This window comes from Lycorma delicatula, chromosome 4, assembly GCF_047948215.1.
Source record: "Lycorma delicatula isolate Av1 chromosome 4, ASM4794821v1, whole genome shotgun sequence".
Taxonomy (NCBI): Eukaryota; Metazoa; Arthropoda; class Insecta; order Hemiptera; family Fulgoridae; genus Lycorma; species Lycorma delicatula.
In genome coordinates, this window is record NC_134458.1 from 140,534,036 (window position 1) to 140,553,588 (window position 19,553).

Below are 19,553 nucleotides of genomic sequence, written 5' to 3' on the forward strand. Positions count from 1 at the left end.
AATCATAAAACATTGAATTTTTCAATGTTTTTTTTTTTTTCAATCTTTCAGCTTGATATCCCGTATTATTTCAAGAGTGGTTTACTCCGCTGATAAAATAAGAATACTTAGATCGGCCAAGAATAATTCATAGAAATAATCTCAAAATAACAAGTTTTAGTGCTACTAAAACATATTAGTACAGATTTTATAAATATAAAGCTGAAAGTTTCTGTGGATTTATTTGGTTTGTTTGTAACAGCATCACATAATAAGAACCAATTGCTTTCAAATTTGTAGGGTACATTTGTACGTTTTAAATTTGTACATTTAAACGTTTTAAACCGCAAGCCTAGGCCTTAGGCCCTAGCCCCCTTGGAGGTAAAGTTGTGAGTTAAGGATATTCATTAAAGAAAATAAAGATTAATCCTTTTACTTCATTATTATATTTCTGACACCATGATAATAGAAATAAGTTTTATAATTTTAGATACAATAATTACTACTACTGTCTTTTGAAATTTAGTTTCTTTTTCAAGCTTCTATAAAGCCTGAATATACTTCACCTGGCTCCTGGGGATCCACAGGGCTCCGTCCCTTAACTAAATGATTGGGTGAGGAAAGTGAGCCCTGACTCATTACATATATATATATATATATATATATATATATATATATATTTTTTTTTTTGTCTTCAGTCATTTGACTGGTTTGATGCAGCTCTCCAAGATTCCCTATCTAGTGCTAGTCGTTTCATTTCAGTATACCCTCTACATCCTACATCCCCAACAATTTGTTTTACATACTCCAAACGTGGCCTGCCTACACAATTTTTCCCTTCTACCTGTCCTTCCAATATTAAAGCGACTATTCCAGGATGCCTTAGTATGTGGCCTATAAGTCTGTCTCTTCTTTTAACTATATTTTTCCAAATGCTACTTTCTTCATCTATTTGCCGCAATACCTCTTCATTTGTCACTTTATCCACCCATCTGATTTTTAACATTCTCCTATAGCACCACATTTCAAAAGCTTCTAATCTTTTCTTCTCAGATACTCCGATTGTCCAAGTTTCACTTCCATATAAAGCGACACTCCAAACATACACTTTCAAAAATCTTTTCCTGACATTTAAATTCATTTTTGATGTAAACAAATTATATTTCTTACTGAAGGCTCGTTTAGCTTGTGCTATTCGGCATTTTATATCGCTCCTGCTTCGTCCATCTTTAGTAATTTTACTTCCCAAATAACAAAATTCTTCTACCTCCATAATCTTTTCTCCTCCTATTTTCACATTCAGTGGTCCATCTTTGTTATTTCTACTACATTTCATTACTTTTGTTTTGTTCTTGTTTATTTTCATGCGATAGTTTTTGCGTAGGACTTCATCTATGCCGTTCATTGTTTCTTCTAAATCCTTTTTACTCTCGGCTAGAATTACTATATCATCAGCAAATCGTAGCATCTTTATCTTTTCACCTTGTACTGTTACTCCGAATCTAAATTGTTCTTTAACATCATTAACTGCTAGTTCCATGTAAAGATTAAAAAGTAACGGCGATAGGGAACATCCTTGTCGGACTCCCTTTCTTATTAGGGCTTCTTTCTTATGTTCTTCAATTGTTATTGTTGCTGTTTGGTTCCTGTACATGTTAGCAATTGTTCTTCTATCTCTGTATTTGAACCCTAATTTTTTTAAAATGCTGAACATTTTATTCCAGTCATATATATATATATATATATATATATATATATATATATATATATATATATATATATATATTTTTTTTTTTTTTTTTTTAAATATATATATATATATATATATGTAGGTACATTGAAAATACAAAAATAATAAAATATTAAAAAGCAAATAGAAAAACCTAAATCTATTACACACAGTTAAAACACTAATAACTACAGTATATTTATGTACCTTATCATTGAAAGGAACTCAATAATTAAAGCAATACTTAATTGCAAAAAGCGAAATATTACTTCTCAGAGTAAAAGGAAAGAATGTGAAAAACACTCATCTATGAAGAATAAATGTTCATTGGTGGTAGTTTTCCAAGAAATAACTAATATGTTTTTCAAGGACAAAGAACAAGATAATGTATTTTGCACATCAAAATACAGATTTTATGTGAAATACTCATAACTTTGATTACAAATGAACAGAAATATACAATTTGAGTTTTAAAATTTTTATATTTTTTCATTTCTCCATTTTTTTTTTTTAAATATTAAACAATTCTAGAAGATTTAAGGTAAAGGGAGTAAGCTTATACTCACAAACTACAAATCACATGCATCTACATATACACATCCCACAGTAATTTAAACAAGCAGGAACATTTTCCATAATCCAAAGACAGTACTACTGATAATGAACAAAATTTGCTAAATAGTACTAGTACTAAACAGTAGTACTATTGTTTAGTACTATGTACTACTTCTCAACTATTGTTGAGAAGTTTTTTAACTTTGTTAACTTGACTTCTAACAGTACAATGGAGGGAATATATCTGTAAGGTAACAGAATGCCAATCATTTTGTTGCGCTCATGTTAATTTTGCATTTTTCGTTTCCATGTTTTATAAACAATAGGAAAAAGATTATTTGCCATACAGTGCGCATAGATAGTTGTGTTGACATCATACATGGCTCTCTGCCAATCCCAACTATTCATCACCCCAATCTTCACATTAACTGAGCTTTCTAAACTTTGATGAGTAATACATTATAAAATATTTACCTTTTATTTGTAAGAAGCCCTTTTATTTTTTCATAAACAACATCATAATTTATTTCTTCAAATTCAAGAAATAATCCAGCACCAACTTTCACTAATTTCATGGTATTATAGTCTTCATCAGCAACCATTGGTATACCAAGTATTGGTACAGCATTATAAACAGCTTCTTGAAAGCTTTGAAGACCAACCTGGCTTATAAACAATTTCAGCTTTGGATGGGCTGCAATAGATGTGAATTAATGTAAATCACTTTGATAGTTATAAGCTAATAAAAAATAAGATTTCAGTGACCATAACCCCTAGATTTCTCAACACACAACCTGAAGATCACATAGAAAACCTCAACATGATAAAATATCTAACAAGCACAAATGAATGTTAACAATACACTCATTGCCTGTTCCTACATAAGATAAATACAATATAAATTTAAAAAACCTGACAACAATGAAGCTGTCAGAACAAAAAACTAGACAAACCACCAATTAAGACTGGAAGTATATAAATAATTCAGAAATAAAGGAGACACTGTTCAGAATTGCTACTAAGTAATGAAGTTCACCCATTAGCAGTCCCTGATAGAACTCAGGGAAAGTTCAGTATTTCTGAACATCTTTTGCATTTTAATAGGCATACTGATGAGAATATGTTTGGCTCATTGAAGACAGCAACAGGAAACCAATTCACTCCTGACTTTCCTTAGTAATTCTGGAATGAGATTTTGTAACCTTGAGAATAATGAGAATAACTATGTCAGGTTCAGGAGTAACTGTTTCTCAAGTCAGAATCTCAACAAGTCAGAACACAACACACACATGGATTATTTATTAGTAATTAAGTTGCTGGTGTTTACAATATCCATTACATGATATTTTAAGGACTGGTATTTGCATTGATGAAATATAAATATAATATATGCAAAGAATTTGGTACACTTGATTTAGAAGTAGTTAAAATCATTCCATAATTCCTTTTATGATCAAAGAAAGGATTATAAGGTCTGCTATTAGTTTGAAACATGAGAGATGATACAATGTTTTGACCAATGATTATGATGTAAAAGCATGTCCTATTTGAATAGTGCTGTTAGGTTGCTAAATTTATCCAAATTTGGGTATTTTTTTTTCAGTAAATATATTAAATGGTTTTCAATAATATATTTAATATATTAAATTATATATTATAAATATATTTTAACTGTACACCTACATGCTGTTAAGTACATTCATTAATAAATAAACCATAACAGTGACCACAGTGCCACACAGTTCATTTATGCTGCGTTTTCTGATTATATATCCCTTGCTTTTTATAGTATATTTTTAAAAACACACATGCAGAGAGAGAGAGAGAGAGAGAGAGAGAGAGAGAGAGAGAGAGAGAGAGAGAGAGAGAGAGAGAGAGAGAGAGAGAGAGAGAGAGTGTGTGCGAGTAATTTTTTTTACCATAATATTGTCAGGTCTACCTGGTAATTCTTCGTCTGCTTCCCACTTCCACATCACTCTTATTTTTCTTAACTGTTTAAATGCTTTAATGAAGCCACTTCCTTTCTCACCAGGCACTGATGTAATTTTCATGTTGCTACCAAGACTAAAATATATAATCCCATCCTCAGCTTCATCCATCCATTTTTTAAGATCCTACACAGTTTATATTTTTTTAAATAAATTTTTAAAGATGGTAAATAATAAATTAATTAATAATAAATTTGTATTATAAAAATTTGATTATAAAAAAATATATAAATATATATTTTATAAATATACATATTTATAAAATATATTTATGATAAAAATCAATTTTCAGGATACCTATCACTTGTAAAGTAGTTATTAAATATTGTATCAAACAATACAAAGTAAATGTATAATCAGATCTTGCATTAACTCTACCACACATGACATTCTTGGTTTGATTTAATTTTATATATTTTGCTACAACTTAAAAGGCTGCTCACGTAAAGCTTGAACAGCTTTAATGTATGTTCCTCAAGCCAGAATACATTATTAAAACAACAAATAGTAGACATGAAACAGAATAAAGAATCAATAAAATTAAAATTTAATTTCTTCAGTAGATCTCAATCTAATATTAAGGCAAGTGTTGCATAGTTTCAGATACCATCTTGAGATTTAGATGCATTGTAGTTGCATTGTTTTAAATTTGTGCACAACAACAACAAACAGAACCACAACCATCAATATTATATATATGTCGGAGAATAAAGTACAGTGGAGTATCTTCCGACAAAACGATGAGAATATTCTTTAGAATATCTGTATTTTTAGTAGTTTTAAGAAATGTACTATTACTTGTAATATTTTGTAAAATAAGGTTTAAATTGTTTTATTGCGGTAGGCTTAGGACTAGGTAGGCACATGGTTGTCAACGTAGTCGGGATCCCAGGACGATAGGGGTATCATAAAATTAATAAGGAAAAGGAAATATGCAGTAGGCATATTATTTGAGAATATTGAGAAAAGGCAGTCTTGCTTTGGAACCCAGATCAAACAGACGTCCTGGTGATCGCGAATTCGTTATTTCCCTGAGCCTCGGTCTATCGCAAGTTGTTTTAATATTATTTGAATTCTAAATTAAATTAATCTTATATTATAATTCGTGTACTACTGAGTTATTGATAAGTGATAATTATCATTTGTAATTATTTCATTGTAAGAGTTATCTACTCATTTTTATTAATTGAACTATTATAATCTTATATATTCTCCACTTGTAATAATAAAGATGAGTGAAACACAAAACGTTGAATCCCTGACAAATCTCCTCCCCTCTCCGACATATATATATATATATATATATATATATATATATCACATATCAGCTTAGTAAAATGAATTCTCTTTTTACTGTATTGTCCATATCTTCCCCTGTACTACTTATCAAAGACAAAAGCTATAACCTAGACCTAGCTTTCCACCAACAGTACAGAATCTAACAATGTTTCTTACCATATCTTATTGTTTTTTTGTTTTTTTTTTTTTCAATTTTTATATTAAGTGCTTTCAAGGGTTTTCCTCATAGTCAGTTAATAAACATGTTTTTGAAAATTACACAACATTAAAAATTTGTCACATTGTAAAATATGTAGTCAAAAATAAAATAAATTAAAACAGGCAATATTTATTTTAATCCACATTGTATATTGGCAAACAAGATGCAGTTTTAAACAAGATACTATGAACACTTAAAATCCCTTCACAACAATGTAGTGTCTACATTTTACCTACAACCTTGATGCTCTACACATACACAAAAAGATAACATTAACACATTTAAAAATTATGAAATACATACACAACAATATACTAAATCAACAAACAATTCAAATCACAGATATGCTGCTGTTTGACTATGTTTAATTTTTTTTAAAACCATCAAATGGCTGAAAACAACTTTGACAATATGATATGTTAAAAAAAGTAATTTAACTGCAAAATATCTATATCAAACAAATAAATGATACACATCAAATAAAGATAAAATTAAGGCACTTTATAGCAACATAGAATCAAAGTTTGCAAATTACCACATAATTTCGCTACAAAAATCTATCAACAATAATACTAATATTCTTCATTTATGCACCAAAAATACCCAACATAATGAATATATACATACATATAAAACCCAACAACACTATATTAAATAATAAACAGAAAAAATATAATGTTAAATTAATATAATTAATATAATGTTAAATTAATATAATTAATATAATGTTATAATTAATATAATTTAGGATGTGACATCCTAAATATGTGTCTTCCTGACTTAAGAAAACCTGTCTCAGTCCAACCAGAATGAAAAACAGCAGTAGCAAGTCACTGAAGATGGCTACTAAAATGATCGAAACCATTATGATATGAATTTACATTTTTTAGCAGCATCACATTACATATGATTTCCATTTACTATAATCCCACAGCCTATAAATAACTTGGCCACTGAATTATTACTAGTGCCAATAATTATTAAAGGGATATTTTAATAAGCCATTAAAAGTAGAAATTTTTATTGCATATTGCAACCTGTACACCAAAAAGAATGAGTTAATTTTAATAAATCTCAGCATATGAAAGAAAAGCAGAAATGATACTAATAATTATAAATTGATACAAACCTCTGGTAAAGGAGCTGGGGTTGTTTGTAAATGCATTGGTCCGACATAAATTGTATTAGGTTGTACTGGCCTTGGATAACTAGTAGAAAAGTCGCCACTAACAATCAACAAGCTTTTATTTACTTCCAGATCCCTCAAAAAACGTTCAGCGTTTCCAAATTGTTCTCTCATGATTTTTTCTTGGTGTGGTTGTATATGTACATTTAACATGTAAAAATTATACCATGTAACATAAAAGTTAATGATTCGTTGAAACAATGACATGGAATCTGTATATGGTGACACTATTTCTGGAATATATGATGGTATTATTGGATTACCATACTCAAAATCAACAACTGATAGTGGGATACATGATGAAATGCCAACTATTGGTGGATTTCCAATCAGATCAGAAAATCCTATCATCAAGCTAGTTAGAACCAAGGGTTCAACTATCATTAAATCAAAATTTGTTCCATTGACCTCCCTGTAAAACAAATTATTTATTCACTACTCAAAATTTATTTAGGTGGCTCATAGTAGCTTTAAATTAAATATTTTATGAGAATAATTACTATTACTATAGGAATAGTTTTATTCCTATAAATAAAACTTTCACTAATTTCTCATTTTATTAATCAGAATAATGAAATATAATTTTTTTTAAAATTACTTTAAATATATAAATATATACCTACAGAAGATCTTTATAGAGAATTATACATATCCATCAGTGGTAGTATAGGTAGTACTGCTTTTTATAAAATCTACCTTGAAAAATTATAAAAAACCCTTTAGTGTGTGTTCAAACAATACATTTCATTGTTATTTTGTTTGTTTAAAATATCGGCTTTTGTCAAATGTAGTCTGTCTGTAAGGTCAACTGAATTTACTAAGTGACTGTCTGAACATGCACACTTGTTACTAATTACACAAATGCTTCTTCAGACCTCCAATCTTACATATTCCTTGTATCATTAACACTAGGCTATAAATGTAAAGTAATGCATTATTGAGTACACTCAATTTAGCACAAAATTTAAAATTATATAATTTTATTTGTATGGTCATTATTATAATATAATTTGTCTAAATTCTAAGCAGAAATAATAATAGTACAATGATCAATAATTGGTAGCTATATTCATTAATGTTTCCAAGTGTATCGTCACACATATTACTCATATACAATTTACAAATTTAGAATAATGTAGCTTTAAAAAGTATTAGTATAAATACATTTTTATAACCAACACAGTATAGTTAATATAATTTTATGGTAACATCCAATTTAGTTGCATATGCTTGTTTGTCAATGCAGAAATCTTATCAATATAAAACATTTGATAAAATATGAAAAATAATTGGTAAGGATTAATTGCCTTTGAACTCAATTATTTATTTATTTAATACCTTTGAACTATTTATTTATTTATTCATTCAATACTTGGCATGTGAAACTACATATTTGGAGTGAAGTTCCAATATTAAATGATACAGTATTAAAAACAATACTCATAACATAAAATAAAATAAGTATACAAAAACCTTTGTTACACAAAAAGAGTAGAAATGGTATATTTAAATACACTCAAACATCATAAATATACAAGTAGTTCAAAATTACACATCCTGACCCCTACAGGAGAAGGTTCCCTGAAGGTCTCTGTTCCTAGTGATATTACAGTGTAATACCTTACACTGAGGAGGTATCCTCAGTATATTTACATAACTTACTATCATCTTCATACAGCTTCTTCCAACCATGACCACCTACCATAACTTCAAATTTTTCAACCCTTAACTATCAAATTAATCAATTCATGGAAGCGCAATCTCTGCACTTGCAAGAGGTTTCATGCAAAACCTCTTCCCATATCTAACTTCAATTAGAATAAACACTAAGATCATTACTTGATTCTTTAAACACCAAAAATACTATTCTCATACCAACAAAACAAATGTTGATCACAATTTTGTCCTCAAATTCAATTCACTCAAAGCACTCTTGATTTAAAAAAATTAAATAAGCTTCAAGTGAAAATATACCCTATCTCTCACTGCTCTGGTCTGCTTTCGGGAGTGAGGTCAATGCCTACACCCTCCAACACTGCAGCTCCATCACAGGGTTCTCTACACATCCATTCTCATCCTAACTGCAAATATTTCAGCTAACTGGGGCTTGATGCAAAAACACCTAACTTGGCAAAGCACCTAGGCAGGCCCCTAGCCAGCTGTTATGGTTGCTATTCTATCAATACAACCATAACAGCATCAGACCTCCTCAGTCATCCTCCACAGGGCTAAGAATCTCAGGAAGCCAGCAACTATATTACATTCCCTTTCAGTTGACTTGCAGATCAAACCCAGAATAGATCCTCACAAACTCTAAATCTACTTTAGTAGATTCAGCTTCATAATTGGGGTAGACAAATAAGACATTACGCACATCAATTGCCCTACACTCTGGACACAAGCTTGAATGAATCAAGCCAACATCTCATGAGATAATATTAAATAGAATATTATTTCTCAGCACTGATTATAATTTTACATTATTTACAGATGTTATCAGTTTTAAGTGATAGCTTGGTTAGTTATCAAGCTACATTATTGATATTTAATTATTATTTTTATCTTACTGATGTCTCCATAATAATGGAAGGGAAGCCAGCAGAAGAACTGGAAGTCGCCCCTGAGCCTATGATGTCGAGACAGGAAGTAGAGTATCTGCCCATCCCAGGTGCCACCAGCGCTGTAACATGACAAGAGGGCTTGCCCCCCAGAGCGACTGTGGAGGGCAAGAATGGAGCCAAACGACTAAAGGTGAGGTAGTCCACCAAGTAAGAGGAGGGGGACATACCCCTTCAACATGATAAAGCCACTACTGGCTAGGAACAGAGGGGGTGGTGTAGCGTCAGAACACGCTACGGAGATGCTGTGAAAGACTTACAGAGACTGGTTCATACTTCAGCCAGAGCTACTAGGAAGAACCAATTGTTCAAGGCAACTACCCAGAGATCGGTCAGTGGTTACAGAGTGCCCCCAGTATTGGACAATAGTATCATATAATAGTATCATATATAAGTATTGGACAATAGTGTCAGGGTGGAGGATATAGCTGACTGTTAGCCCAGCAGGGCCTACCGTAACACACAAAAATTCCAGATAGGAGTGACTAACTTACAAGATTTAAACATTACCTTCTCAAACAGAAAAACATTAACAATAAACAAAGTTAACGATTTTATAGAATTATGGATTTTGGATTCCATTAAACATTCTTATTATTTTAATTTTTGCCTTTTTTTATCTCAAAATCTATCCAGCAATATGACTCAAGAACTGAACAAATTTTAACTATTTTGGAAGGTTAGGTTTTACTTAAAGTTAGAAGTGTAAATATACTGTCTATATAAGAAATACTATAGCATACTTTATCAGATTTTGTATTTGTGAAGAATTAAACACAGAAGCAGTCATAAACTTAAATATAGCTGGAAAAGCCTTTATTAATTGAGTTACAGATTTTTGCCTTTTCTGTGTTGTAAAACCAATTTTCTCTTCAAATTGAACAGGATCTTTATTATCTAAATTATATAAATGATTTATGTTGATTTCTCTATGATTTTCTATTGGTACCTTAAATCATAAAAATAACAAATTTGTTTTTAAATACTTAAAAACAGAAAAATATTTTAAAATATTAAAACACATATTAAATTATGTATATTAAATCAATCTTTCAGCCATATGATTGCATAGACATTAGTGATCATTGTTAAAACTAAACACACAACAGAATGAAACATAAAATTGTGTAATATAAAATATAAATCACAGAATACCAATGTATCAACATAACATATACAAAACTGTTTAGTAATTCTTCTAATTATTACATACTACTTCCAAGGTATAATTACTACTTCCACCTATCTTACCGCAATGCCACAAATATATTTTCAATCTCCCACAAACATTGGGAATTCTTGTCCATATAATGTTGTTGAAAGATTCTTTAATATTTTGCATTTACCCATGTAAATAGCAGATCTGGAGCTGAAATATTGTTGTAAATAGGTTTAAAAGTAATTTTTTCTTCAGCTTTTTTGTCCGTACACCATTCTATGAGCAAAACTTATGTTGTGGTGATGCATCAGTAGACAACTTATGCAACCAAATTGCCCAAACTACCTTTCTCATAGATGAAAGATCAGTAATATTACTTCTCAAAGCATTTCCATAATATTCCTGTAATTTATTTATTACACTATCAATAAGCCTGCCTTTTCCTTTTATTGATTTCCCATCTTCCAGTATTGTACTCCTTATCTTTCAAGATACGTACCCATTCTCTTCTGGATATAATTTATTCTTACTTTTCAATAGGAATATAAGTATTATTTTTGCATATTGCAGGAAATGTTGAGGACACACATCGCATCCCTCTCTTATCAGCTGAAAAATTAAAACATACTACACTGCAGCAGATTCCACTGCACCACTTCACCCTTCATAATTTTTTTGGCAGAACTTCATGCCAAAAAACTTCTTTCTCATTTGCAGATTTTGCAGATAAATACCTATTACAGTATTTAGATAACACCTCCACATCCATAACTTTTCAGTGTCAATACACTGATGGCTGTAAATACTCCATTCAAAGATTTGAAGTCATAGTTTTGCCAAGTTTCATCAAATGCTATACTATCTGTAACCCCACAATTTTCTTCAGCAGCTTCTTCAGCTCCCTTTTTCATCGAATATTCAGCTAAGGTTGACATACTATTTGAAATATTAGGCCTAGGTAAATTCAGCATCACAAATAAAACTTTTCCAGCTTCAGCACCTTTTCCAATACGTCTCAAATCATAATAAAACCTAATATTTACATGAAACAAATTACTCTTTTCAATCTTTTCTGAAGTCCAAAATGAATAGTTATTGTTACAGTTCATACATAATACAACTAACTTACAAGCTAAATCTTTTGTAATTTTTTACTCTTCTAAATTTTTCAATATTCACAACTAGTTCATAATGAAAATAAACTTTTAAAACTAATAAATTACTAGCTGACAATTCTTCAAAACTAATGTCACTTGTATCAAGTTTCCTTTCTGACGAACTAGGTCGTGAACTACCCACGTTTTGATTATATGTACAATAAAATTTTTAGTAGGTTCATTTTCACCATGAATGTTGGTTATTCCTTTTGGTTTCATCATTATAAGATGAAAAAATAAATTGAAAAATAAAGAATAGACAGGTTCAAATTACACTTCTATTTTATCTCCATATTGCTTCAGAGGATGAGATGAATGATTTATAGCGTGTTTAAAAATACCATGCCCGACCGGGATTCGAACCCGGGATCTCCGGATGAAAGGGCGAGACACTACCACTCACACCACAGAGGCCGGCATACAAATTTAAAATCTGAGACAACAAAAATACACGCTTTAGTTATGTTTACTTTTTTTGATACAGTTTGTCTCCAGGTTAATCATTACAGAAGGAAAACAAAGATTTCTCTTCAAAATACAAAAACCACAGCCATCTAGACTAAATACTTTAGTAGTTGTCACTGGTAGTTATGCTTTATTTAATACAGCATAGCCAGTTGCTACATAATGCAACAGATTTTTTATAAAAATTAAAAAATCTGTAATTTAGCTATGGTTTATATACCAAATACTCAAATAAGTACACTTTAATTTAAGCAGAGAAAAAACCGTAAAAAAACTTTTATTCAACTCCCCTTGAGATTACCGATTGAAACATACAACTTAAAAACATATTTAAGATGGGAGAGCTTGAATTAGGTCAAAATCCTTTATATCCCAACAACACTGTTTTGTGGTAACGCTCAGTTCACGTTCGCAGAACTCGAGACGTAAGTTTGTGGCTCCAACAATAGATAAACATAAAAATTTTATCATACCCCAACCTTGAATGGTCCAGCCAATTTTTAGAACAGTTGAATACCCTGTCGGCCCAAATCTTTTGCACCATGTCACATTTCACGACTTGTCAGTTATTCTTCCCCTACTCTCCCCGACCGGATATCCATTTAGTATACTCAGTCGGGGAGAGTGTCCTTTTACTCTAAGGGAGTGTCCCCTGCCCACCGGTTGTACATCCGGCACGGCAGGTTAGCTCCCCCGGTCTCGGATCTTTAATTTTATTTTATTCGCCTGCCTCCAATCCCCCACCTCGGAGACGGGGTATGGCTACGCCACCTCCCATCCCCTCAGCAGGGAACCGGGTCTCGGTCATTATGTCTTTGCCTCTAATCAGCGGTACCGCCCCCACTAAGCACCAAGGCACCCGCAGGAGCGGCACCGCCAACCGGGACTCGATCTTTTATTTGTCCCACACTCCCCAGGAGTTCCCCCCTTCTCAGGAACCCGCACACCACGGCGTACGGGCCCTCCACGGAGGGACTGTCCTCCCTACCCTAATTTGACAAACCCCTTCTTCTGTCCTCTTCTTCCTTGGTGCGTAAGATTTCCCCGGCAAACCTACGGAACCAATCCCAGTTATCGTCACTATAGACCATCCAATTTAAGAGGTTTTCAGGTGTAAGTCCGTTGTCCGAAATTTCTCATCTATTTGGAGCCCATCTTGGGCATACAAACACAGTGTGTTCCGCATCATCAGTCTCTGGGCAGTACACACATTGTGGGGTAGGTCTTTTTCCAATTCTAAACAGATAATGGCCGAACGAGCCATGCCCCGTCAACAGTTGTGTCGTATAAAAATCTACATTACCTATTCTATTACTAGTCCACATATTTATGTTGGGGATTAGTCGCCTGGTCCAATCCCCAACCCTAGAGTGTGTCCATGTATCCTGCCACTCTTGATCAATTAGCCGTTCAGTCTCATCTTTGGACATACCCCTATATCTAAATGTTCTTTGTTTAATTTGTAAATCAATGGGTAGAACCTTCGTTAGTATACACAACGCGTCGTATGACTACTGGGAACCACAAAGACAACTGACTCCAGCTTACCTACACCTCTTCGTAAGGCCTTTATAATATGAGAGGCCATTATCTTATCTCCTCTAGAATCATAGATTACCGTGTACCTAGTTCCGGTATTTGTGATCTTTCCATCTTCGAGGATGGTGGAGTCTTGTAAGATCATTGCCCCAGGTGCCGTCCCAGCATACCGGCTGGATGGCTTTAATCCATTTAAATCGATGAAAAAACAGCTGTCATCTCCTGGTCTTAGATCTTTCTCCTGGGTCAGCCTGTTCATTACCCAGGTTGACCATCGTGTGGGTAATCTGTCTATCAGTTGTTCATCTGTCAGCTCTACATCTAGAATATCTGACATCTCGTTCCTGCCATGACTTTCGGTTTGCGTACTTTGCTCAACTGTGTCTAGAGTCTCATCATTTATTCGTTGTAAATCTTTATAAATTTCTGTCAGCTCCCTCTCATGAGCCTTGATTGTCGTTACACTGGCCTTGCCAGTTAGTTGCCTAAGCTGTAATAGTGCATTACTACCCACCCTGTACGTAACCTCCTTCAAATTAAGGGGGGCCTCCTCTTCTGATGAGCCTGCTCTCGGCCGCTTGGCGGTTCTCCCCTCTACTGTCTTCCACTTTGCTTTTCCTTGATTTAATCCTGCAATGTCCATGTCTTCTGAGACTTCAGAAACACCATCCCTCTTTCCGGCAGTTCCCCTCGAGGGCCCAGCCTCTGGAGAGGCCTTATCTTCTATTGGAAGCGAGCTTAGTCTTCTCATGACTGATTCGAAATCAGGGGTTGATTCCGAGTCCTATGATACCCCACACGGGCGGGTACCCCCCAACAAATTGGTGGGGGGGGTTTGTTAGGGGGTGTTAAGGGGGGGTGTTGGGGGAAGTAAAATGTGTGTGTCCAAATCCGGGGTCAAAAATTTTGGGGGGGGTCAAAATATGAGGGGGGGTCAGAAGGTCAGAAATCTTTGGTTTCGGATAGATATTTGGGAATTTTGGTTCTATGGTAAAAACTATAGGGGATATGGAGGATAGGAGTTTGCCCGTGTAAAGTATCGCAAACACTTAGAAAAATTTCTACTAGTACACCGTAAAACTTCTGAAAATTTTACAAGTCCTTGTTTACTTGTATTTCAATGACGTCACGAGCCAGAGCTTGTTGCTTGGCTTGCAAAATTTGTCTCTGAGCAACTGAAATTAATTAAATTAATTAAAAGCTTATCACTTGAATAATAATAAACAATATTATCAGTCGATGCCAGTTACAATTATCTATGTCATCCACTACAGATAAGCTACACCCGAATTGAAAACAACTCAAGGTACACCACTACTAACACACACACTAACCACTGCGACCAGCAGTCAACTATGAACCTGAAAAAAAATTTTCAGGTTAAAAAATTTTTTTACAAAATTTTTTTTTATAAAAAATTTTTTATAAAAAATTTTTTTTATAAAAATTTTTTTTTTCAAATAAAAAATTTTTTTTATTGAAAAAAATTCAATAAAAAGGTCAGTCCGTAACCAAAAATCACCAAATTATATTAAAACACTTCCGAAAATTTTCCACCGTCAATTCCCAATTCCAAAAATCAGATATAAAACCGTTGATCCGAAAAAAAAAACAGTTTAAGACAGAGCGCACAACAATACGTCCGACCGCAACACAAGCTTCCACTCGACTTTGTCAGTTATGCTGGGTCGTTTCATGCCCACTGTCACACTGATTTTAGTTAGGTAAAATATTTACTCTTTGGAAAAAAATCAACACCTTTCTTTAGATTTGCACAACTCCTACAGTTCAAAAATACTGGTAGGCAAATCCATGGTTAACACAACAAGCACCAAAACAGAACCGAGTAATAAGCTTAAGACTGAATCGTTATTACAAAGGTTGGCCAGCTACGAGGTGCAGCGATGCGTAGACCTACTGTTATCAATTAATGACTAAGGAAGATAAGACCCAACCTGTAACTGAGGTAGATAACCCCAATCGAAATAGGTTGAAATGTTTATGTAAAGTCAGTTATTAGAACAACAACTAAAACACATTGTTTAACAAAGTATTTAGTCTGTAGAAAAATGTTTAAGCGTTGTGGGAATATAACAGATTCTGACCATTGAATTATAATTACATGATATGACAAGATGTGTCCCTGCTGAGTAAAAATAAATCATGTATGCAAAATTTTTTCCATACAAAGATATACAGTATCCCACAAAGAAACAAACTTTCAGGATATTTTCTACTGGTGAAAATAATGAATAAAGTTCATATAAACATAAGTATGAAAACTCTGTTTTCAAGGTACAGCTAGCAAAGAATTCACCCAAAATTCAGACCTTCTACTTTTTGGATCCCAAATTAAGAAATAAAGTTGAAGGTTTCTTATGTAATTTGAGCTGGGAAATAAGATGAAACAGGTCCGAGAGATTTGTAACTACAGTAGTTTTAAATATATCCAATGTAAAACAAAATTAGTAAGAAGATTTGTTTCTTACAAATGTAAATACAGTATGTATTGACATACTGTAATATATTATTGACTAAATTATATTTATTGACTATGTAAATACAGTCAATAAAAAATAAGATGAATTCTCTCTCCTCTCTCTCTCTCTCTCTCTCTCTCTCTCTCTCTCTCTCTCTCTCTCTCTCTCTCTCTCTCTGTATATATATATATATATATATATATATATATATATATATATATATATATATATATATATATATATATATATATATACACAAATTATACACAAACACACAGAGGGAGGGGGAGAGTTCTAGGAAGTTTCTGGCATTCTCTATAGGTGCATATCTCTCATCAAATAATGGTGAAAGTTTATATTTTGAATTCTTCATCTTTTACTTAGTGCTAGCAAAAGATTTCACCCAGATCTCTGTTCTAAAGGTTATTAAAGGATACGTATTATTCAGTGCATTGAAACATCAGAAAAATTGTACATTAGATTGCTTTATTGTCTGCTCTGTTCATGGATCTAATGTGCAACATGATACTTAAATAAATTAAAAATATTCTGCTCATATTATCAAATATTACATGTTAAACTTATGATTAGTTTTTTAACTTTATAATAAACTTAATTGTTTTCATTCATTAAAAATATTATTCTTGGAAAATCATTTTACACTGACATCATTAATAATTTTCATGAATAAACTTTTATTTAAAAAAAACCAACATTAGCGATTATAAAACTTTTCAGGTCCGTGAAAATTGTATTTAGCAGTTATAAATTTGAAAACATTTTACTTACAAAGCCTATGAACATTCCGATTAGTAAATACTCCATCAGTAAACTAAAATATTTGACTAAATTTTACACAAATACTAGAAATGTCTTATCCATTAAGGACAAAGCAATGCAGTATAACCTCATTCATCCAGACTAGATAGAACTATAAAAAAAACCTGATGCAGTCTTTAAGCTAAGCTGCAGTCTTTAATTTACTGGTAACTAAGTATGAAAAACCTAAATTTTCAAAATTCAAAAAGAATTAATAAAATTCATTCTACTGTGTGTATTTCATAATACTTTATCAACTTGAACTTACAAAACCAGAACCAAATTTATGAAAAATGTAAAGTTCCATAAAAAAATATATGAATTTAAAATATATTTTGTGAATAAATAACAATGAACTATACCTGACTAGGATTTGTTGTTATAACAGTAAGATTATGTCCTCTAGAAGCTAGAGCACGACTTAATGCCAGCATTGGTTTTTGGTGACTGTATGATGCAATTGGAAAAATACAGAATATTTTTGCAGCATTACAAGTCACAAATATTATAAAAATAGATGTTATTACTGTATTTTGTATCTGAAAAATAAATTAAGCATAAAATATTAAGAAACTTTTTAAATACAAAGAACTTCTATAAAAAAATCTCAAACTCAAATCTAGATTTGAGATTACATTGCCTTCCAAAAACATTACACTTGATCACAGTTTACATAGTTCATCTTATCCACTCTCAGGCCAAACACTATTTAGAAAGTGTAGTGACTATGATTTATGACTAGTAGTATGATTAATATGATTTATGACTAAATCATACTAAACATATCTACAGCAATATACAAAATATACAAAAATTGCAATTTGTCCTTTGTTCTCCCAGTGTCCGCCATTTTGTTATTTTTTATATAAAAACTTATATCTCAAGTTTGGATAGACAAATCTTATTTCACAAGCGTCTTGGTAATAAAACCGGACTTAAATACCTTTGCAAATTACAAAATGTTGGCCATGTTTCAATCCGTTATACTTATCTCCATAAATATAAGTTTTATCAAAATTTATGTTTGCTAAAATATTAAGCCTTTTATTTTTTAACAAAATTAGATTTTATTTGTTAAAAATCTGTTAACAAATAGCCGAGTTATGGCAGAAAATTGATGTAATTTTGTGTGTTTGCATGTTCACGTCGCGTTCAATTCTATTAAATATTAATTGCTTTTATTTATTGTTAACTCTAGTATTGTAAATTAGTATCAAATTAAATAATTTTCTGACAATAATAGACGAAATAATTATGAACAAATCGATTTTCTTTCATAATTCGACTATTTGTTACAGATTTTAAAAAATAAAATGTCATTTTGTTAAATATATCCTTAATATTTTAGCAAATAACATAAATGTTAAAAATAACTAATGTTTATGAAGATATAACTGATTAAAAAATAAACGGCCTCCATTTTGTAATTTGCAAAGGTATTTAAGTTCTGATATTTTACTAAATTACCAAGACGCTTACGATTAGTCTCTCCGAACTTAAGTATAGATTTTTATATAAAAATAAAATGGCGGACTGATTATAATACCAAATCACTCCATCATGTCATGCATGAGCATGAAAATATAACAGAAAATATATTTTTTTTTAAATATAACTGAAAAACAAATAAAAATGTACCTTGGCATTTTTAGGGAAAGCTTTCAATCTCATGTTTTTTACTATCAATTAGATAATATATTTTTGTGACACCCAGAGAAACTCTCTGCATGACAATAAAAAACCTAGCATAAACAAAATTAATATTTTGTTATTCTTAATAAATAATCACATAAAATGATTTTAAATTAATAGTTAAATATTTCTACCGTTTTTATCTGTTATTCTTTTTGGAAATATTTACATTCTAGCATTTCTACAACTGGAAAGTTTGTTTTGAAAACATCCTAATCGTGTTTTTGAAGATGTTCCAACGTGTAGGATTAAATTTTAAAATTTTTCACAAAAATGAATAATTGGTAAATAAACTGATTTAATAAACATATGTCAATGGGGAGAGAATTGATACACCAGTCAAAGTTAAATAAAAAATCTAATAAATGTTTTAAATTATTTAATTTTTCCGTAACGAAATATTTTCTTTATTGCATCTTTAACATGCAAATTACTACTCAAAGGTGGCACAAAACATCTTTTTTTTTTTAATTTTGTGATTTTTTTCTCAAAACTTTATTTCAAATTATATTCAATTAAGTTTTTTCGTTGAAATTTCTTGCTGAACGTCCTTAGCAAGTAAATCACAAAAAATTTCTCATTAAAAGAAATAAAGCGCCATATCCAAACTTTATTAGCTTTGAATTTTGTCTCAATTTTTTCCTTTATTATAATTTATTCCAGTAAATACCAAAATAACTTTTCTATCA

At 31.5% G+C, this 19,553-nt stretch overlaps 1 protein-coding gene across 1 annotated transcript in view; it reads right to left on the reverse strand.

Moving 5' to 3' along the window:
• Window positions 1-18,843, reverse strand: part of LOC142322725 (UDP-glucosyltransferase 2-like) — a 22,845-nt gene extending 4,002 nt beyond the window's left edge. Inside the window, exons 1-6 of the mRNA XM_075361801.1 lie at window positions 18,811-18,843; window positions 17,535-17,711; window positions 10,297-10,502; window positions 6,879-7,347; window positions 4,160-4,377; window positions 2,738-2,968 (exon numbers count right to left, since the gene is read on the reverse strand). Of these exons, the coding sequence (XP_075217916.1) occupies window positions 2,738-2,968; window positions 4,160-4,377; window positions 6,879-7,347; window positions 10,297-10,502; window positions 17,535-17,711; window positions 18,811-18,843 (1,334 nt within the window). The remainder of the gene's footprint in view (window positions 1-2,737; window positions 2,969-4,159; window positions 4,378-6,878; window positions 7,348-10,296; window positions 10,503-17,534; window positions 17,712-18,810) is intronic.
• Between the last annotated feature and the right edge of the window lie 710 nt (window positions 18,844-19,553).